This window comes from Lampris incognitus, chromosome 14, assembly GCF_029633865.1.
Source record: "Lampris incognitus isolate fLamInc1 chromosome 14, fLamInc1.hap2, whole genome shotgun sequence".
Taxonomy (NCBI): Eukaryota; Metazoa; Chordata; class Actinopteri; order Lampriformes; family Lampridae; genus Lampris; species Lampris incognitus.
In genome coordinates, this window is record NC_079224.1 from 36,096,810 (window position 1) to 36,120,880 (window position 24,071).

The 24,071-nt window shown below is 43.9% G+C and overlaps 1 protein-coding gene across 1 annotated transcript; it reads right to left on the minus strand.

Annotated features, from left to right (window-relative positions):
• Positions 1–1,099: 1,099 nt before the first annotated feature.
• On the minus strand, positions 1,100–23,616 carry LOC130123675 (dual specificity protein phosphatase CDC14AB-like). Its single transcript, XM_056292919.1, has 14 exons — positions 23,133–23,616; positions 22,307–22,397; positions 14,852–14,927; positions 14,444–14,536; positions 14,015–14,094; positions 10,857–10,923; positions 10,020–10,082; positions 9,764–9,851; positions 7,813–8,043; positions 6,422–6,560; positions 5,846–6,059; positions 5,210–5,298; positions 4,422–4,556; positions 1,100–3,340 (listed from the first exon to the last, which is right to left on the minus strand). Exons 1-14 carry the CDS (start codon positions 23,176–23,178, stop codon positions 3,292–3,294), a joined length of 1,461 nt encoding a protein of 486 aa, XP_056148894.1. The 5' UTR covers positions 23,179–23,616; the 3' UTR covers positions 1,100–3,291.
• Between the last annotated feature and the right edge of the window lie 455 nt (positions 23,617–24,071).

The window sequence follows — 24,071 nt, forward strand, 5'->3', positions numbered from 1 at the left end:
GGCCATCCCAGGTCATCCTCTATTTGGAGTTTGCATGTTTCCCCGTGTCTGTGGTGGGTTTTCTCCGGGTTCTCTGGTTTCCCCCACCATCAAAAAGACATGCATGTTAGGGTTAATACTCCTGTCTGTGCCCCTGACCGAGGCATGGCAAGATGAACTGGAGCTGGTCCCCGAGTGCTGCCCAGCGGCTGCCCACTGCTCCTAGCTACACAGCTAGGATGGGTTAAATGCAGAGTAATTTCCCCACGGGGATCAATATAGTATCTCAAAATCAAAAATTAAAACTACTAATCTGGAAGAATTACGTTTTCAATAATTCGAGATTACAGAAGGGGCTGGGATGGATCGATGAAGATTACAGTAAATATGGAAATTAAAATCTACATATGAAATTCAAACTTGGCCATATTGTGCTGCTTGCTGTCAGAAACTAGGATATTAATGAGACGGAACCACAAGCTAGGATGGAGGACAGAAATTGATCCGTCTGTGTGTATAAAGACAGTTAAATGCATCGGATGCTGTAGTTCATACTGTGAATCATAAATGATGCCAGGCATAGCATCTTAACAGCGGGTCCAGGATGTGTATTATGGTTAAAAAATGCCATGTATAGGCTACCTTGATGGGTCTTCTGGCAAGAAATTCATAAGAAAAACAATATTTCAATGAATGCAGCAATAGTACCAGCTGTACCACAACGAATGGGCCGAACAGAAAGACAACGCTGTTTAGTTGCAGTTTAGCAGCACCAGACACATCGATTTGTAATAATAATGCTGCAATAATTATAATTTTCACAAAATGTACTACCAAACACGAAAAACTATACATATCACTGTAAATCTCTTTTCAGTTCTAGAGAAATCTATGAGGTTTCAACCACTTGTTTTCCTGACCTGTACGTGGCAGAAAGGCATTTCCTTTATTCCAGTTTGGTCCAAGGCAAATGGAAGACGGCAGCAATGAGCCGAGAAATGCTTATTTATAATTGCATTACTGCAGATACTGTGTATGCAGGCTTTCATCCGCCTAAACTGAGCACACACAACAGACACACAAAACACCTTTTTCAAACGGTTGTTTATGGACCGTAAAGTGTTAGGCAGGTAATTCGGTTTGCCATCAGACACCTTTATTTCAAAAATAGCAATCTCTGGTGCAACATCTTCTCAGACCGGGTGAATAAATTGATCTAGCTACACATTCACATAGCACATAGGTTATTGACATAACCTGCAAAAACGCTTACAGACAAAGCGTGGCGTGTTTTTAATAATAATTGAAGTACTTCATGAAATTGATTGAACAGAAGCATAGAAAGATAAGCATTCACACTTGGAAGAAGAAAAATATACATATTCAGAAATGAGAAGTCTGCTATAAAGTTTACCTTGGTGTAGTCCATTGATAAAAGCTTGCACTCCCTGTCCCCCTGCCACTCAGCAGGTGCTCCTCGCTCAACTGGACGATATATATGTTTTTTTGCATTAAAATATTCTCTTAAAATCTCCTCTTTACATAGAAGTTGAGGCTATTTGCATAGTTCAAACAAGTAATACTTGAAATATGAATATACTGTAACATACTTATAATGATATGTAAAGTGCAATTGCAGTAGTGAGAGGGGTGTGCCCATAGCTTTCTTTCCAGCCCCACTCCCTGGACTTTTATCAAGACATTTTAACTTGGTCCACTTTCCTGTTGACATGCCCCCCCCCCTTTTTCTCCCCAATTGTACTTGGCCAATTACCCAATTTTCCCAGCCGTTCCGGTCGCTGCTCCACCCCCTCTGCCGATCCGGGGAGGGCTGCAGACTACCACATGCCTCCTCCGATACATGTGGAGTCGCCAGTCGCTTCTTTTCACCTGACAGTGAGGAGTTTCGCCAGGGGGACGTAACACGTGGGAGGATCACGCTGTTCCCCCTAGTTACCCCTCCCCCCAAACAGGCACCCTGACTGACCAGAGGAGGTGCTAGTGCAGCGACCAGGACACATACCCACATCCAGCTTCCCACCTGCAGACACGGCCAATTGTGCCTGTAGGGACACCTGACCACCGGAGGTGAGAGGGGGATTTGAACCGGCGAGCCTCGTAATGGTAGGCAACAGAATCTGTTGACATGTTTTAACATAGTTACACAGTTTAACATGGATGGAACTGAGAACGCAACATTAAAAGTTACAAAAGCGCCTGAATACTGATGACAAATAAGTGTCCATGATTCACCCCCCCCCCCTCGTCCACTAGTGTTTCTTTGGTCACTTTCACAGCCGCCATGTTTAGCTCGGTTGACTCAAACTACTATTATCACTGTTATTAAAATATCGACTTTTCAACTTTTGTAAAGCAGGTTTAAAAACTTTACTGCAACCACTGAAGTGCTTTTTGGTTGCTATTTCGCCATTTGTAATCAGCTTTATTTATAAGTAACTTCAAAATATAATGCACCATCTGTAGGCTACATGGACTCAAGCGTTTCTAACCGACTGCAGGATTGCAAAATTTTTCTTTTATGGAAAAAGTTAATTTGGTCAAAACATTTCCAGCCGTCTTGCGCTTGTGTTGAAACTTGACAGCAACATCTTCATGGGAATGTACTACAGTTATGTGGGCTACAGATCTTAAGATGCTTTCCATTCATCTTCATGAATGCTCCTCTAACATATCAAATGAGAATAACTGCCAGAGATGCAAAGAACAGACCCAGGATTTTCAGTTGTGAGGGTACTACGTGTAGGTATTTTTCATTTTTCCTTTCCCCATTAACACCCTGACCATGAAATGGATGACATTGCATGATTTGGGTTTACAAAATGAGGTTCGCTTAATTTTAATAATGGAAAAGCAAACCGGACCAACTGAAAAAGGTTAAAAAATACCAACATCACAAAGGGTTCGAACTTAGAAAATGGACCATTCGGTGTGAAAGTGACCTTAAACCAAATATTTAAACCAAGTGTTTCGGACCCAAGAAAAGGTCTCAGTCATGTTGTGGGATCCAAGAGTAACATAAACTCTGTTGCAACATAGATTAAAATAACTTTTAAAACCATGCATTTGCCAAGGCCAGAACGATGAATAAGGCCAGTACAGCGGCAAGCAATGAGACGAAACCAAAAGAAATGATTTCCATACTTAAATAAATGAGCGCTGGTAATTGCTGGTGCCGTGTCAGGCTCTCAAGGTTTTTAATAGACTCTGCCTGCTAGTTGTCAGCTCAGCAGGCAGCTTAAACCTATTTCCCACTTCCTGGTTTTAAAATGTCATGACATCATTACCGGGGCATCAGCCAATCACAGCCGGCTTGGTGCTGAACATACTGAGACTGAAAGGGCTGCAGAGAGAGAGAGAGAGAGAGAGAGAGAGAGAGAGAGAGAGAGAGAGAGAGAGAGAGAGAGGAAGGAGATTAGCCTGCATAACGAGGGACATCTAATGAAAAGCATGAGCCGTTAAGTCAGAAAGGGATTCAGTTATAAATAGTGAGATGGAGGAATTTAATGTAAGTTAACCACGTGCAGATACTCTCAATCCACTTTTTATCTGAAGATGAATCCAAATATCCATCCATCCATTATCTTAACCGCTTATCCTGCTCGCGGGGATGCTGGGGCCTATCCCAGCAGTCATTGGACGGCAGGCGGGAAGACACCCTGGACTGGCCGCCAGACTATCACACAGGGCCGACATACACACACACACACACACACACACACACACACACACACACACACACACACACACACACACACACACACACACACACATACATACACACACTCATACCTAGGGACAATTTAGTATGGCCGATTCACCTGACCTACAAGTCTTTGGACTGTGGGAGGAAACCAGAGACCACGCAGACACGGGGAGAACATGCAAACTCCACACAGGACAACCCGGGACAACCCCCAAGGTTGGACTACCCTGGGGCTCGAACCCAGGACCTTCTTGCTGTGTGGCGACCGTTAGCTACATTAGCATAACATGTTTGACTTACTTCACTGGTAGACCAAACTACATTTCAGCGGGACATTATACGGTGCAATATCCTGTCTATTCTGTCACTGTAACCGGTTTCTTTACCTTCTCAGTTGATTGGTCATCCACCGAAACGGGGAACACCACACCACAAACTACCCCTGTTCTGTTTCTACTTGTTATTGTTGTTGCGTATTCCAACACACCGTTTCCCATTAATTTGTGGTGAAGAAAAACGGATGTGGACTCATTTCCGTTGCCACACTGCCGAGAAACTTGGTAATCAGAGGACGTGTTTCCAGTTGTAGACAGAATATGGACAATGCGGGACGCCATAATTTGAAAAAAAAACAAATTTTGCATCACGGTTCATTACGTACTGGTTCATCTTCACATAAAAAAAAACAAAATAAAGGAAGGACAACGTGGACACTCACCCCTTGAGGTGAACAGCTGAGGAGGAGGAGCTTCGTATCAGCCTCTTGGAGGAAGAAGAATGGAGGGAGAGAGGGACTCTGGAGGACTTGGGGGGAGGAAGGATGGAGCCGGCGCTGGGCTTCAACATGTTACATCTGGATGAACGTGAATAAATCCACCGATAATTAGAAACCGTTTGCCAACAACACGCTTTTTACAAGAAGTTTTTTTTTAAAGGAACGTCTGCTTTACTAGAGAGTGGGTGGATGGAGGGGGGGGACCAGCGGACTTGGTCTATACCCCTCCCCCTTTCTCCCCAGTTGTATCCAGCCAATTACCCCACTCGCTGCTCCACCCCCTCTGCTGATCCCGAGAGGCTGGTGAAACGCCTCTTCTTTTCACCTGACAGTGAGGAGTTTTACCAGGGGGACGTAGCGCGTGGGAGGATCAGGCTATTCCCCCCCAGCCCCCCTGAACAGGCGCCCTGACCGACCAGAGGAGGCGCTAGTGCAGCTTCCTACGCGCAGACACGGCCAGCTGTATCTGTAGGGAGGCCCGACCAAGCCGGGGGTAATGCGGGGATTCGAACCGGCAATCCTCATGTTGGTAGGCAGTGGAATAGACCGCTACACTAGCCGAATGCCCGGTCTGTACTTTCAACACACTCAAGCCCCCAGTGGACTCCAACATCTAAACAGTATACATCTAAACAAGTACGCAGACCTGTGTATACTGATTTACATTTCTTTTTCATTATTGTTTATTCATGACGTGGGAAATAAACACACACACACACATACACACAAACCTTGAGGAAGAGGAAGATCTTGATGGGCGTTGACCTTTCAGCGCTCTGAGCTTGTCTCCTTGAGTTAGACATGTTTCCCTACAGTTATTCTACACACACACACACACACACACACACACACACACACACACACACACACACACACACACACACACACACACACAGACCGTCCATATCAAAAACAAATTAAGTTATGGACACTTTTTTGTTGTTGCTTCAAGCAGATACTGACTTATTTTGTGTTGTGGGACAGGTTTGGTAAAAAAGGAATCACACCAAACCATTTCCCCCAACACGTCTGCTGGGAAAAAACATAATTTTGTCTCGTTGGAAAAGTAAAGTGACTAGTGAAGTGGCCAAGGACCTGCTTTGCGTTGCCATTTGCCATGTCACTCTCTAGAGAGGGGCCCTGGCATGTCAAATCAAAACCAGCCGCTTAGATATGAAACTCAACCTTTGGGCAAAACTCCAGGTGTTGAGTCGACAGATTCACATTTCCCCCGCCGGGCCCGGCGTCCACCTGGCTGCCGGGCCCGGCGTCCACCTGGCTGCCGGGTGGAAATCAGCTAGCTACCACACAAGGTTTCTATGCACCTCACCCAAGATGGACGCTACCTCTCAAGTCCCGCCCCTCACCTCATCAAGGCTGTATGATTTATAGAGCGTGGTGTTGATTGACAGGTCATCCATGCTGGAGAGTAGGCATGACATCACTTCCTGCTTCGCCCCCTCGAAGGAGGAACTGTGCTGTCGCTGCTGTTGTAGGTGCTGTCGGCGGCTCACTCTCTGCTGCAGGACTTTCTGTCTGGACCGGTGGACGTCGCCCTGAACCCACAGACTGTGCTGCTTCCTACACGCAAATAAACAAACACACAAAGACACGTCCACAACCGAGTGAGTACAGACATATCACACACATTAATGACATCCTAAATGGACTGTGTGTATTGTAAACGTGCTGATAGGGACAGACTTACTGTGTTTATAACTGCAAATTAAAAACTACAACATAGCGTGACATACTACCAACCACATAGAATAGTTTATTCACACATGCAACACAGTGTAGTTCTTCCGTAAGGTGGTTAGACTGAGTCCTCGCCATGGTGTTGCTGATGGGGCCGACCTGTCTACGCTGCTGGCAGGATCCTAATAAAGGCGTAGCTGCATCCTAGTAGATCCAAATAAAACAGACAAAACATTAAGACTCACTCTTCCAGGAAGTTCTGCTGGGGTCCGATGATCGACCCGGGCCGACAGATTCTGATCCAGGCGATGGCCTCAGCCGCCGTGAAGCGGAAGTGTTTCATCAGGTAGCAACCAATCAAAGTCCCGGTACGGCCGAGACCGGCTGGGGTTGGTTAAGAGGAGAAAGAGAGAGGAGAGACGAAGCAAACAGACATCACCATGTAGTCATACTTTGCATGGGTAATGATAGATAACAGATTGTGACTATGGGGTAGTGGACCAGTCTCTCACTGGCTCATCAACCTGTCCATCAACGCCCAACATCTCAGACATCACGGGTCAGGTTTAGGGGTCAGGTTCACCACATCGTCCCACCTTCTTTTTTTTTTAAGTTACACTCATCGATTCGAGGGTTTAAACACATTGTTCAGCCATATGTCGCAAGCTGTATATCAGAGAGAACCAGTCAAACGTTGTTGATTTATTTACAGCAGGATGTGCTCGTGTCCCCGATGTATTCTGACATTTTCAGAATCATACTAATTATACTAATTGTACCAACCAGCCCTAGACAGCACTTTATTTATTCTTTAGTGCATACGTCACACACTCTCTGTTAAACACCCCCCCTCCCAGACTATTTTGTTTAATTTACTGACAGATTTACTGACATTGCTGTCACAAGGCAGGATGCTAACTGGTGTATTGTTTGACCTGTGAGATCTTTTTTTTTTTTTGTAATTCAAATTGTCATTGCTTTTAACGTTGGTACATGACAGTACAGTGTTTCACGTTGTGAGACGTTTCTTGTCGCTTACAATACATGTAACATCAGAAGGAAAAACAAAAGATATAAAATCAATAGGATGAGGGACATACTAATAGAATGACTAGGAAGAATATCCATGCAACGTATGATGGTATTAATTACTATCAGGAGACAGCATTCATACTACAGGCTTATCTGTCAGTGGGATATAAAGTCCAGAAAAGATCCAATTTTTAACTGAAATGCATGTGTAATATTGGCTGGTAGTGGTATTATATATATATATATATATATATATATATATATAGATAGATAGATAGATAGATAGATAGATAGATAGATAGATAGATAGATAGATAGATAGATAGATAGATAGATAGATAGATAATGCAGTTTATTCATATGTTCTAAAAAATATTTTAAAGTGTATTTTCTAACTGTCCTCGCTTTTAATATATGCTGTCTTTCTCTCATTCACTGCATTTTCTGTTTGTGTCCTCTCACATAAACTGTATAAACATGTGTACATGACTCCGGTAGTACACACTTAACCTTTGACCCAAAACAAAACAAAACAAAACACACACACACACACACACACACACACACACACAAACACACACACACCACATCTCCTCCCTCTCACCTTTACAGTGCACGGCCACGGCTCCTTCAGCTGTCTCACACACGTGCAGGAAGCGTCTGATGATGATGTCAGAGGGCGTGGTCCCATCTAGGAAGAAGAGGTCGTGGTGCTGGAATCCTGCATCCTCGAACCGCCTGCCATCATACAGCTTCCTGTTTAGACGGACCACAGCCGTCACGTTGTTTTGATGAAAGTATGGGAAGTACGCCTCTGGAGCATGAAGAGGATAGCCTGGGAGGAAACATCACAGTTCACTGACTTTAAGACCGCGTTACTGAGCCAGTTAATGTCATTTTAATAAGATAGGATAAATAAAGTGGCCACGAGAGACACAGCAGTTTACAGAAAAGGAACAAAGAGAAAATAGGTAAGAATAAAATAAACACTAAAAATATTCGCCAAAAACAAAACACAGTATGTACAAGCAAATACGAGCAAAGAGTTTAAAATATATGTACAAAGTGTATGGGGCAATATGGACAAAAAGGGCAGAATGCACGGTATATGACACTACAGTGACCAAAAGTGTACAAATATAACAGTGATATAACAATGCTCAGAACAAACAGTAGTAAGATGATGTGCAGTGTATAACAGTTCCTTCTTTCAGCTTTTTCCCTGTTTTTCAGGGGTCGCCACAGCAGATTTTACAGTTTCCACCAGGAGCCTGTGAGGGCACAGTGCCAATGACCGTTGTTCGATCTGGTATGGTCTTGTCAATCTGCATATTGATTTGGCAAAATTTTACGTCGGATGCCCTTCCTGACACAACCACTAACCCTATGGACGGGGGCACAGGTAAAGCGCTGGATGCCATCCCAGTATTCATGGACTTGCGCCCATGCCTGTCGCTATGTGCAGTGTATAACAGTAATAGGATAAAATGTATTATATATAGCAGTAATGACTTAAAGCTGAAATCCGGGATTTTCCTCCATTGATGAATATTTAATTTTGTCCATCTGGACTGTGTTATATAATGCTAACATGCATCTTCATCATGGTTGGAGACACTCTTCATATACCGCTGTTGACTTTCTTTCTCTTTTTTTTTTTGTAAATACATTTTATTGATTTTGAAATGTTTTATCCCACGAGAATAACAAAACATGTATAACGTCAAATCAGCTACTCATCCCCAGATACAAAGTATTATTCCTCACATGTATTAACAAGTTGAAAACCCCATTCCCATCACTACCAACCCACCCACTCATATGATCACAGGTCACAGATGCTGTTGACGTTTTTGACCGGATAAGACAAACACTGGTGCAGCAGTAAACACCTTCCTGCTCAAACAAGGAAACGGGATTGAAACGTGACAACGATGTGGCGACGCCTCTGCTGGACAGGTAATCTACCAACTCTACAGTCAGTATTACAGTACAATAGTGTTCCCATGTGGTTTGATGTAGTTTGCCATGCATTAGGATTGCCTGTTTTGGTCCAAGGCTGCCTGACACCCCCCCCCCCCCCCCCCGAGAACAATGGCTGCTACACCTTGTTTGTAGTTGTTGCTGTCAGAATAAGGGACGGGTTGAGGAGATCACTGATTTTGGCATTAATGTAAGGAGGCGAATAGGTTTCTCGACTTTTAACAATGAAAACTTCCGAGGAGGTTTTAGTCCCCCCTGGTCTTTGTGCTGGGCTCGACTCCAGCCAACCCTGTTCTGCAGCGTCAGTGTGGAGTCAGCCCGGCCTTGAATAAATCAGTCAGAGCGGCTAAATCAGCTCTCAGAACAGGTCCGCGTTCGTCCTCACAGGCTGACGTGAAGGACTCAGGACGCAACAGTTCATGACCCAAAGCCTGTCAGAGCAGTTTTCTGCTGGCTAATGCAAATGATTAAAGGAGCCTGTTTCTGGTGGTTTCCCGAGGCAAGGCGGACACAAAGACCACTTCACTTGTCTCTAGTATAGCGATCGTTGATCTGGAGAAAATCAAACTCACCGCTCTCTATTTTACTGCGTGGATGCGGGCCACTGAACGCCAGGATCTTTCCGGGAATGATCCAGTTCATATCCCCGTTTTCCACCCGCTGAGAGAGGGAGAGAGAGAGAGAGAGAGAGAGAGAGAGAGAGAGAGAGAGAGAGTGCAAGTTAAAATCTGTAGTCGTTCCAGCTCTGTAGAGTCTATTGGTGATTTGAGTTTTACAGCTGGGGAATAGTGAATCAATGGCAAACGTTGTCTTCTTGTCCACCCTCACCTCATAATGTTCGTATTCCTCCACGTCAAAGCTTTCAAAGTACAGAAAGCTGTATTGTAATGCCTGGAGGAGACAGACAGGGTTAGAGACGAGGAGACAGGACGGGGGTTGTGTTATAAAATGACTCAAACAGCATGTTATCAAATGTGACATGTGGTCTGACTCTATGACATAATGCCTCTCCTCTTTCCCTCACTTATTCTGTCCTCCCTGTCTCCCCTCCCTCCTGTCTCCCCTCCCTCCCGTCTCTCCCTCTCCTGTCTCCCCTCCCTCCAATCTCTCCTCCCTCCTGTCTCCCCTCCTTCCTGTCTCCCCTCTCTCCTGTCTCTCCTCTCCCTCCTGTCTCTCCTCCCTTCTGTCTCCCCTCCCTCCTGTCTCTCCTCTCTCCTCTTCTTCCTGTCTCATCTCTCCTGTCTCACCTTTTCCTGTCTCCCCTCCTTCCTGTCTCCCCTCTCTCCTGTCTCTCCTCTCCCTCCTGTCTCTCCTCCCTTCTGTCTCCCCTCCTCCTGTCTCTCCTCTCTCCTCTTCCTCCTGTCTCATCTCTCCTGTCTCACCTTCCTCCTGTCTCTCCTCCATCCTGTCTCTCTTCCGTACTGTCTCACCTGCCTCCTGTCTCTCCTCTCACTTGTATCTCTCCCTGTCCTCTGCAGGTTTCACTCTCACTTCTCCCAATAAACTCTCAGTAGACTGCAGGATTAACGATGGGAAAACAGATGGAGGGAGAGAGGGAGGACCAGTATCAGAACAATACTGACTCCCAGCACTTTTTATTTTGGCTTTTGAGTTTTGCTTAGTCTAGTTTTACTTGAATTTAGTTCAAGTTTGATTGCAATTTACCTTACGTATTCCCTGTAGGCAGTCGAGGATGGTAAGGTTATAGGAGCACTCCCCCACTGCTGCATCTCTATGACACGTACGGACACACACACACACACACACACACGCACACACACACACACACACACACACACACACACACACACACACACACACACACACACACACACACACACACACACACACACACACACACACTTTATTCTGCAATTTATTATTAGCTGATTAACATACAGTTTTACCTAAAAAAAAAAAATCTTTAAACCAAACCTTAACTTTCCATTCTTTTCTGCAACCCCTGAAAATATGCGTACAGCCAACTTGCCCTCATGCAGGGTATTTACTGTCAGTGTTAATTGAACTGTAAGCACTTGGTCTCTCTGATTGTCCGACAGCGTCACAAAGACGTCTGTTCTCACCATTCCAGTGCACTGACAGTGAAGACAGTCGGAGTTCAACAACGTGAGGCGTGTACCATGAGACCAGATGTTTAAACGCTTGGCTTGATGAACAAAACACGTGGTTTACACACAGGAGTGTGCAGGGATGAGGAGCTGCTGCCCCATAAATGTGGTCATAAAGCACATTCTTCTGAGGCAATGTGGATGTGGGAGTGAACAAACGGGACAAAAATAGATGTTGATAGCATGGTCGAGAAAAAAAAGGGGACCAGGATTTCATGTGAAATGCTGCTGTGCTGGAATTGTCTGGTTTAATTGTTTGGGAGTCCTGGTGAACAAAACCTTAGATACAGAACCACATATTTGGCCTAACCTGGGCAGTCATCGATACTCACCTCAGAGGCATGGAGCCTGACCACACTTATCTATTATTATTATTTTTGTAAATATATATCTTATAAATCCATATCCTGTTTCAATGTTGCATCCTTCTCTCACTCTGATGTGTGACTGGTGTCTTTTCTTTTCTCTTCTCCCGTGTGTGTGAATGGTATGATGTGAGTCTCCCCCATGTGCACATGTAGTCTGTCCTCCTCCCAGGTCTCCATGGTTACGGTGGTCACCACCTGGACACTGCTTGCCATCCACCTCATCACATTTTTTTATATACTATATCTTATAAATCCATATAATTTTGTTATCCTGTTTCAATGTTGTGTCCTTCTCTCACTCTGCCATTATAATTCTTTTATCCTCTCTCAGTGTTGTATTCTGTAAGTTGTGTTTTATTCTGTACACACAACATCCATGGCAGCACATCTGCCTGTTTTGGGAGAGAGAGCCCTCCTCTGTTGCTCTCCCTGAGGTTTCTCCCTATTTTTTCTCCCTGTTTTAGGGAGTTGTTCCTTATCCGATGCGAGGGTCTGAGGGCAGGATGTTGTGCTGCTGTAAAGCCCCTTGAGGCAAATGTGTAATTCGTGATATTGGGCTACACAAATAAAATTGACTCGACTTGGCTATCTATATATCAGCTTCACTAATGCTAACATACTGAGACTTCAGTGTGTGTGTGTGTGTGTGTGTGTGTGTGTGTGTGTGTGTGTGTGAGTCTGTTGGTGTTTGTATGTCTAAGATAGAGAATTCAAGTGCGTGATGAGGCTATGTTTGTGCATGGGTGAGTGAGTGACTGAAGCAGAGTGGGTATTTGTGTGTATGTGTGTGTTGTATGTGTGTGTGTGCGTGCGTGCATTTATTTGTCAGCACCAGGCGGAGGCTAAGCAGGGATTATCTGGTTCCCAGCATCTCTGGCTCGGGAGCCAGGAGAGTTATACCAGCCATGTGTGGTATAACTCTCCTGATATGGCCATGTGTACACACACACACGCACACTTTGTGCATGGTAAAAACTAAAACAATATCAGTTATTCTTAATATTATGCTTGTGGTTACCTGTCACACTAATTTGGAAAACAAAATGTTTCCATACTTTTTACTTTTTTACATCGTATCATATTAATGTTATTATTATTAATTATTATTATTATTATTATCATCATTTTTTCAGTTTCACTTTGAATCAGGACAACATCGTCTTATTGCAGTATCAGCATGCAGAATATCTCTAAAATCTCCAAGTCAACAAGAGACTGTTTTCAATCTCCCTCTTTACACAATGGACCTGCTACCCAGCCCACATTACCCAGCTGGCATTACCCAGCCCACATTATTACCCAGCCTGCATTACCCAGCCTGCATTACCCAGCCCACCTTACCCAGCCCACATTACCCAGCCCACATTACCCAGCCCACATTATTACCCGGCCCACATTACCCAGCCCACCATACCCGGCCCACCATACCCAGCCCACATTACCCAGCCCACATTACCCAGCCCACATTATTACCCAGCCCGCATTACCCAGCCCACCTTACCCAGCCCACCTTACCCAGCCCACCATACCCAGCCCACATTATTACCCAGCCCGCATTACCCAGCCCACCATACCCAGCCCACATTATTACCCAGCCAGCATTACCCAGCCAGCATTACCCAGCTGGCATTACCCAGCCCACATTATTACCCAGCCCACCTTACCCAGCCCACATTACCCAGCCCGCATTACCCAGCCAGCATTACCCAGCCCGCATTACCCAGCCCACATTACCCAGCCCGCATTACCCAGCCCGCATTACCCAGCCCACATTACCCAGCCTGCATTACCCAGCCCACATTACCCAGCCCGCATTACCCAGCCCGCATTACCCAGCCCACATTACCCAGCCCGCATTACCCAGCCCACATTACCCAGCTGGCATTACCCAGCCCACATTATTACCCAGCCCACCTTACCCAGCCCACCATACCCAGCCCACATTACCCAGCCCGCATTACCCAGCCCACATTACCCAGCCCGCATTACCAAGCTCGCATTACCAAGCTCGCATTACCCAGCCCACATTACCAAGCTCGCATTACCCAGTCCGCATTACCAAGCTCGCATTACCCAGCTGGCATTACCCAGCCCGCATTACCCAGCCCACATTACCCAGCCCGCATTACCCAGCCGGCATTACCCAGCCTACATTACCAGCCCACCTTACCCAGCCCGCATTACCCAGCTGGCATTACCCAGCCCACCTTATCCAGCTCACATTACCCAGCCCACATTAACCCATGGACGTGGGTTGCATGTTGTGCAAGTGTGTGCGTGTGTGTGTGTGTGTGTGTGTTTCGCACGCGCTCAGGTGTAGGTCTACCTGAAAGGCAGGTAAGCTGGGCTGTTTCCTGAGATAAGTGTCCTGTAGATCTCTTCTGGACTCCTCTTCAAATAGATTACCTAGAAGGGGGGGGGTGAGAGAGAGACGTGTCATTAAAGCCAATGTGTGATACAGTATATGTATGTAGATGAGACTGGAAGAGGGGGACACAAAAAAAAGACAGGGAGAGAAAGAGATTCAGGCAGATAGATAAAAAGGGAAGTACAGAAGATAGATAGAAAGATAGATAGATAGATAGATAGATAGATAGATAGATAGATAGATAGATAGATAGATAGATAGATAGATAGATAGATAGATAGATAGATAGATAGATAGATAGATAGATAGATAGATAGATAGATAGATAGATAGATAGATAGATAGATAGATAGATAGATAGATAGATAGATAGATAGATGTACTCACAGCATAGGCACCAATGAGGACAGCAGCATTAGCTCTCTTTTTCTGGTCATAACTGGTGTAGTGGACTAATTTCTTTCTGGACATCGTGAATGACTGAAGAAAACAAACCCGATAACCATCAGCAACACCCCATAGTTTACCACAGTTAAAAGCAAGTCCATGGGAAAATTAAAACGGACGGGATTATTACTCTGTATTACCCAATATAGACTGAACTTGACATCTGATGGACAGCAGAGCAAGTTAATATGGCCTCTATAATATTTGATCAAAACGCTGAGCCTGTACACACCAACACACTTGTTATGTACTTGTTCATGGCAACTGGTCTATGATGCTGTGTTGTGAGTGAGCTGAGCCTTACTGTTGACCAGTCTGTAAAGTCTACGGATGGTCAGTCATTCTTACTTTGAGTTTCTTGTTGAGTTTGCAGCAGTACCTGTACAGCATGGCCAGGTTGAGGGGTCCGAAGTCGGCATAGAAGCTGAAAAATACAGCAGAGGAGCGCTGCACTCAGTTGGTATTATAACTGGAGGTAATATACTAGAAGAAGGTGTCTCAAAACGTGAGAACGTCAGTCATACAGAGTGTGATTGTGGATATTTGGCGTTTGCATGTACCCGCTTCCCAATCTCTTTCACCCTGTCTCCAAACTACACCCACCCATCCATTAGCCAAACCACTTATCCTGGTCTCAGGTTTGTGGGGATGCTGGAGACTATCCCAGCAATCATTGGGCGGCAGGCAAGGAGACACCCTGAACAGGCTGCCAGTCCATCACAGGGCCCACGCACACACACACACACACACACACACACACACACATTCACACCTAGGGACAATTTAGTACGGCCGATTCACCTGACCTACGTGTCTTTGGACTGTGGGAGGAAACTGGAGCACCTGGAGGAAACCCACGCTGACACGGGGAGAACATGCAAACTCCACACAGAGGACGACCTGGGATGACCGCCAAGGTTGGACAACCCTGGGGTTTGAACCCAGGACCTTCTTGCTGTGAGGCAACAAAATTTTTACTTACTTACTGTGTTGCCTTTAAGGCACAATTATGGGTGGACTTTTATTTTGACAAGACTTTTATTTTGATAAGTGTTAGTCATCACATCCTGTCAGCAACATTTTCTTTCCTACTGCAGCGGTCATACCAGTCTCCTGTTTGTTGGCGTGTGCTATTGACAATGGCATATTTTTCGCGACGCCTGCAAGATTTACCATGGATAAATCTCAACGACATGCACAGAATTATCGACAAACTTTCCCCTGCACCTACCAGCAAACGGGTGTAAAGTTTCAAGTTGTACATATCAAGTTATGTCCACAATTCCATCCGTCCATCCGTCTGCTCATCCTCGTAATTGTGGACATAATTTGTATGTCATTGACATTTATCTATGGTAAATCTTGCAGACATCACGAAAAATATGCCATATTTTTCACTTATCTCAGTAGCACACACCAACAAACAGGAAACTGGTATGACCTTTGCAGTAGAAACCGGAAGTCAGTGGACTACAGCTATGCACAGAGCCGATTTGTATAACGTTTGTGTGCGTTTAGTTACAAACCCAAGGAAATACGAGACAACCCACACTGTAAACTCCACAGAGGCAATGTCGAGCCACAGTAAACAGCGAGTAAAGCATATTATGGCTCAAGTCATCATTTTGCAAGAAAGAGTTTAGCTAGTTAGATAGCTGCAGCTTGTAGTGAAGACAATGTAAGAGCATAAAATGTCTGGTGTGGGTAGAAGGGGGGCACAATAGTAGACACCAGTGATGGTGTTTAACTGAGTAAATGCATGACAGCATAGCCAAAAACAATGATAGTATCAGATGATTCATATTAGCTGGAAAGTGCCTCTAGTCAGTTTACAAATCTTTCTTAGAGCCCATTTAAGAATCAAAGCCTGGGGAAGAAGGTTTTTAGACTTGTAAATCAACATTTGATACACAGAGCAAATTCTAACCCTGACGCTAACCCTAACCCTGACACTAACCCTAACCGTAACTCTAACCCTGACTCTAACCCTGACCCCAACCCTAACCCTGACCCTGACCCTGACCCTAAACCTAACCCTAACCCTGACCCCAACTGTATCTGACTGGATAAATAGTATGACAGCATGAGGATATCGTGTCAAATGTTGATCTGAGAACATCTCTCATTTGCAGAAATCAGGAGAAGCATGCCTCACTATAGGCTGGTTTGCCTCCTGTATATTTACAATGTTTGTGTTAATTTTCCAGTCATGACCTCCACTGTGTGTCATTGCTTCTTCCTCTGTCTCTCATAGGTTCAAAAACACCGCCATCAACACAAGTAGTTAAATTTTATTCTATTTTAAAGAAATTATTGAGTGCAAGCACAGAATATGATCACATAACATTGTGCAGCAGCATCATATTCAACACATAGTTAAAATAATGTCTCAAATCCCTCTTGAAAATGGGCTATGAAAATGTAAGATTATTGCACCAACTGGATTGACATCATTTAGTCCTCCCCACTGATCCTATAGTGCGGCGTCCAACTCTGACTGGAAATTCTGGGTACATGATGCTGGACTTTGGGAGGCCGCTGTGCATTTTGCACACGATCCTTTATGAACGGATCATCTTATTGACATGAAAAGTTGGAATAGCGCTGCTGTCTAACACGAGGCTGTTTTTCATTTCAGGATCAAACAGGTCAAGACTTAGTTTGCTCATTATTCATGTGACTTTTTTTTCCCCCAAATCCCCTCTGGAAATGCATTCTGTTCCCAGAAGAGACGATTATTATGGATTCATATGAACAAATAAAGCATTTAATCTGGTTTGATTTGATTCGGCCCTGACCCTGGTAGGACCCATTCCACCCTGCAGTGGAAAAGTTAATGTGTAGGACCACTCAAACCTATGCTACCACATTGGGGTTGAAGATGTATTTTGATTATGCTGTACAGCCGCAGACATGTTATACATGATTTCATAAAGTCAGTCTGCAAGAAGATATGATGAAGAAATAGTCAAATTTTTGCAGAGTCAAATGGACAAAATCCATCAGAGCCATGTTCTATGCTTTTATATGGCTTTGGGTTTTTTTTTTGGTGGGAGGTTCCTTCTAAGCTGATTATTTTAAGATGAATATTAGGCATTCCACCATGTTAATGTCACAAAGAGCATTGCTACATATTGTCAACCAATTGGAATTGACATGGCACACACTGTACAGCCTGGCAATACCCTATATATGGCTGTCCATCTATATTGGCATCAGATACTGGAGGAATCTTCCAAAGGCTACACAATCAGTATTTTATGTATTTTATTTAAAAGGTCAACCGAGAAGTTATTTATCAATTTTCATCTAACGGACAACTTATTTTTCCTTTCAATGTACTTTAGCAGTGCTGTTTATGTAGTATTTGGACCTAACGATGTTCCTGAGTTTTGCTAAATATCCATCCATTATCCAAACCGCTTGTCCTACTCAGGGTTGTGGGATGCTGGAGCCTATCCCAACAGTCACTGGGCGGCCACAGGGGAGACACCCTGGACAGGCTGACAGTCCATCACTGGGCCCACACACACACACACACACACACACACACACACACACACACACACACACACACACACACACACACACACACACACACACATTCACACCTAGGGACAATTTAGTACGGCCGATTCGTATGTCTTTGCTGTGGGAAGAAACTGGAGCACCCACAGGAAACCCACACAGACACGGGGAGAACGTGCAAACTCCATACAGAGGATGAACCGGGACAACCCCCAAGGTTGGACTACCCAGTGGCTTGAACCCAGGACTTTCTTGCTGTGAGGCAACCGCGCTACCCACTGTGCCACCGTGCCGCTTTTGCTAAATAACGCATATATCATCATGATTTTGCTAAATAACTCATATATAAATATAAAAAATATATAAACATATATATATATATATATATAATATGTATAATAATCCAAAGAGTCAAGTAAATTCTTTATGAGACAGTACAAGCCTGTTTCATGCCATAAGCAAGCATATTTAAATATATGAGTAATGGCCTTGGCCCTGGTATTTATTACATAGATGCAACTACATTGTTTTTGTTGTCAATCTGTGAATATGTGCAAGATGTTAAGGACCACCATAAACCTCAAGTTTTGTTGTTGCTATTACTGTAATTATTGTCACTGTTGTTGTTGAGCAGCTGCTATAAAGTAGATGGTGATATGGAACAGAGGATAGAGATGGGCAGTCCAGTCCAAATGATGTCATCCACCATTCGTCCTAAATCCCTGTCCATCACCGGGGAAAGGCCACTGATCTCATCTTGACCTACATCTTGTAGAAGGATCAGAACCATTGACTAAACTCAAATAGAAACAAATGGCTTGCTTTGCATGTGGGTCCAGAATCCAAATGAACAAACAGCTAATTTCTTATCAGTGGGCTGTGAATATAAATTAACAGACTTTCCTCTCAAATGAATGATTTTACTTGTCTTACTGTGAGCAATGAATGAATTGCTTATTTCAGAATGAATGGCTTACTTCTCACAAGCAATAAACAAAACTGAAAATGAACATCTTATTTTCCACAAAGTCCAACAATAAAAATGGTTGTTTTTGCACCATATTGTCATCAACACCAGCAAGCATCAGTTATGGCATGTTTAAGACACCAAACAGCACATTTCCACGACTTGACAGTGCCTCAGTATTGTTTCTATGAAACTATAAACTGAAGGGGAGACAAGATGCCTCCTTTCCTTAGCCCCCACCGCAGAAGGTTTGAATTAACACCAAGAGTGGGATTATTATTCTTAATCTAAGGAAATATTGACTGACTCTCCCACAGCAACAGCCCCGATACCCCATGATGGCTAATTTCCAGCACCAGGCACCAACTTTTCCAGGGGGGTAAATATTGTTATCCATCATGCGTCTGCCAGTTTGGAAGAACTGCTCTCAAAATCCACATGACACTTAAGGGGTATGTCAGCCATGACACCTGAGCAAAGTAGAGACTTCAGAATTTTAGTATGATCTCATCTATCCCCAGTGCATCCCCCACAGGGCCAACACAGTAATAATACCTAAAGTCTGTTCTTTATTATCATAAGGGGTATGATGGTAAAGTAAGAGGTACAAGGCACAGAAACTTTCTGTTAATTAATATACATTCCATCCATCCATTATCTGAACCGCTTATCCTGCTCTCAGGGTCACGGGGATGCTAGAGCCTATTCCAGCAGTCATTGGGCAGCAGGTGGGGAGACACCCTGGACAGGCCATCAGGCCATCACAGGGCGGAGTGACTGTAGTGTGGTTCATAGGGCCTGGAGTTCGTTTCCATAATTTATTATTAACTTCAAGGTTGACTGTGGAATTTCCCGTGAAGTGAGGCCGGACAAGTGTCACCGCGGCTGGGTAGACTTTTACAAACAGCCGGTCCCAGCAGAAACGAGTTGTGTTCTCTCTGGGATGGTGTTTAATTAATATACAATAATGGCAATAAGGAAAAAAAAATTTCTGGTATTATTGCTTTTTATTTAATAGTTACCATTGCATATGCACTGTCTGATAATTTTTCTCCAAATCCCTGTAATGTTCATATAAAAAGCAGAGCAAAAAAAAAAAGATTGATAGCCAGCTCCCTGAGTACCTTCACAGTAAGAAGGGCAACCACTTTGATTTTGGATAATGTATGATTAGCTGTTTTTTATAGGAATTATCAGCAGGGTTTTAATATGCATCAAAGCTGAAGAAGAATTCAGACTTGCATGAAAAAGAAACTACAAACAGCTGGTTGCAATATCAACAGAATGTGTAATCCTCACAAAGTGACTCAATGGAGACGGCAAGATGAGAGTTCGTCACTAACAACGTCATGACTTGCCAGAACAGATTGCTATGAAGTCTGAAACATAATAAAATAAATTCCATATGGCTATTTATACATTTGTAGCAGTCAACCAATAACAATTTAGCAAAAGACTGTTACGTGGAGATGTGCAGTGTGTTGTCATCGACACGCAGGCAACAAACAAACAGTGCTCATAACACTGGAAAAGGACCATGCAGCGGCTGCTGTGATTTTGCTTAGGAGAGCAGCACTAAAGGACTGATGACGACATTATTTAATTTACAAATGTTACAGAAAATGACGTCTCACCTGGAAATTAAAGGTTGTATTAACTTAACAAATGGCATCAGTCTACATACATTCAGATGAGATTGTTGTTGACTGCAGTCAACAGATATTGCAAATTTATCAACTTGTGAGCGTTCAGCTTTTGGAGTCTCCAAAGATCCCGTGGCTCCTGGAGATATTTATTATATGATCAACCAGTAATCGAGGCGTACTTCCACCAAATCTTTTGGGTAAAACTTTGCCTGGGTCCACGCCTTTGAATCCGCCCACTCCACCAGTAGCTGATGACTGATTCTTCTGGTCTGGCGTCATGACATGAAGCAGCAGTTTCTCGGTTGAAAAAGCGATTATCCAATGAGCGCCGCGCAGGGGGAGAGACTAACGATTAGCCAATCAGCGCCACGGGCGGAACTAACGCTGTTGACAAGCTGTTGTCATCAACATGGGAGGATTACCCCGACATCTCGGAAACGTTCATTTAATGTCCTATCTTTCGCGTTTGGGTTCTTGAATGTGCACATAGCATCAGTGCAGTCGTGTAGTATCAGAATGATTGTAAAAATGAGTTCCTGACCGGGAAAATTCACATGAAAGCTCCCTCAAGTCGGAACAATAACTCAGAGTCGGCGGAATTGCCGATTTGTTACGTCATAACGCTGAAATATGGCGGAGGAACGTAAACTTTTTGTTGATGGTAATAAATATTTATTAATTCACGTGTTGCATATCAATTTTTTACCCGCGTGTAATTTGTAATGTAAGCCATATGGTATTAGGTTGTAACCGCGTTGCTGTCCACGTAGAGTCATCTAAATTAGGCAGAAGTTATTTATTAGCATTAACCCCGACAGCAATATTTTAGTGGTTTTAGGGAATGTATTGATGCAGCAACAAGTCCGGGCAATAAAATACAACACATCTTTGTTGCGTCCTTGTTGTTTCCACATTACGACTTAAAAAGCTCATCACACCAAGAACTACTTCCCAACTCGGGAAATGGAAACATCCAAGGAGCACGAGAATGCACCATAATATTCTTAGATTTAATATGACCTCCTTGGTTAGAAATGTTATTTCACATAGACTTCTCAAACTCGCCCGACATCGAAATTTGTTTTTATTCCGCTTCGCTCCACTCTTAAAACCCCCGGCAAAACCCGTGTGTTGGCATGGCTACACGTGGGCGTCGATTTAAAAAGACGTTATATATGCTGGTCTCTAGTGATTGGTTAAGGAGAATCGAATGCCCCTCCCCCACGGAAATCGGTCAACGTGGAGGCAATGTGAAACTGAAGACGGAAATGGAGTTTAACGAGTTGACAGTTCTGTTTGATATCAGGCAAGGTAAAACTACCTGTTCCATAATCCTGCACATAGCATCAGTATTCGTTTATTTATCACGTTATACTGGTGTAGTAGCTGTAACTTAGACCAACTAAGATAACACAATGAACCCTGTCTGTAGGCAACAGATCCACCAGCCACAGTTCGGTTTTGGCCTGCCTTTGTTGCAGGAGATTGAGGATGCTATGGCAGCACACTTGCTTGGTTCATACAAAAATCTGGCCTTACTTAAGGCAGTGGGTCGTCAGACATTTCTTCAGAATAACTTCCAGACCCATACTAACCATAACTGTGGCCTGGTTTTGGGTCCTAAACCAAGCTTGGAAAAACAGTGTCTTATTCTATGCTTACCTCTCATAGAGGAACTCTTCATCGGTGCTAAAATAGTGTGTGTTGGACGTATTCTTTGGTTTGACACGAAGAGTGACAAAGTACAGCCGGTCTGTGTTGCACAACAGACATGGACAGACAGACAAACAGACACACAAATGGAACAAAGACACATAAGTAGTTAGACAGACGGACATAAATATAATAAGAGCAGACAGGCAAGCAGAGAGACAGAGCAAAAGGCCAGACAGATGGACCAAGGCAGATATAGATGTAGAATATATATAAGACATAGAAAATGTATTAGACAGACATAGAGAAAGAGACAAAAATAAAAAACATGTTTAAACTTGTGTGTTTTAGTGAAAGGATTGTTTTTATTTCCCATGCAAGGATAGGCTAGACATAGCTATCTGTACAAGAACGTTTCCACGTTTCATCGAGATTCTTAAACAAACGTGCTTAAGAACTTATTCATTCCCTAAAAGTCTGTAGCTGTCTGTTAATAAACGTATGACTTAATTTGCTTAATCCCAACCGTGCGCGTGTAACCAGTGTGGGAATTGCTCACAATGTAATCTGATTACAGATTACATGTCCATAAAAACCAGTCGATTATCAAACAGGTACGATATGAAATGTCAATCAAGGCAATTTGCTCATTTCTTTGTGACTCGTTATACGCGTTTTAATATGTGACAACCCACTTTCCGAAATACGTGCATTATATACACAAATACACATAAATATACAAGAAAATACAGTGTGAGATAAAAGAACATCTTTGCAAATCTTGTATGACTGTAACTGTAATGGGTTACAGAACATGAAGTGTAGTATAACTTACCCTTGACAAACTCTGACGCACTGCACTGCTCATATTCCTCTGCCATTGGACTTCACTGAAAACACCTTTCTCTTAAATCTCCGTTTTGGATCACTTTGAAAAAGAAGTCAACGAGTCGTATTGTGGACAACTATTCCGATGTGTGCCGCCAGAACCGGTGAAGACGCGTCCAAAATATGTTTTCGTGCAACGAGATCCTGCACCGAGACAGCAAGACAACGCATCGCTCGCACTTCTATGACAAGCTTCCCATTACGGGGGGGGGGGGGTGAAGCTATCAATCTGAATATTCCTCAACTATACAAAAAGCCTTTTAAACTGGGCTGCGGTCGTCCCAATCGAGATCGTGAACTTGTTCAGAATGGTCCACACGCGTCGAACTTCACTCGGTGAGTTTATTTCCCACTTGGTTCAGATGTTTGTTTCTCTCTCTCTCGGCGGAGTCATATTGTCCCGTTAGGAAGTCAGTCGCCACGAAAATGTTCCAGCCGCCGTTCACAAGGAGACACGAACAAAACAGGCGCGTCTGTTCCGAGACAGAAAACCGCGGGGAGGGCTGATGATGATAATCTGGCGTCCATTCAGCCTGTGCTCAGTCAGTGGTATAACACACGCGCGCGCGCGCGCGCACACACGCACACACACACACACACACCCCGTGTCACCCTTATACTTGTGGGGACCTCTCATTGACTACATTCAATGCCCTAGCCCTTAAACCTAACCTTAACCATCATAAATGCACGCCTAACCTTAACCCTTACCCTAACTTTAACCTAATCCTAACCTTAACCCTTAACCCAAATCCTCATCCTAAAGTAGACCCTTTTCCTCATGGGGACCCATAAAATGTCCTCACAAGGTAGGTGGGTTTCAGGTTTTCAAAACCTGAAAACGTGAACCTCGGGTTTTTAAAACCATGTTTTTCTATCCTAATGG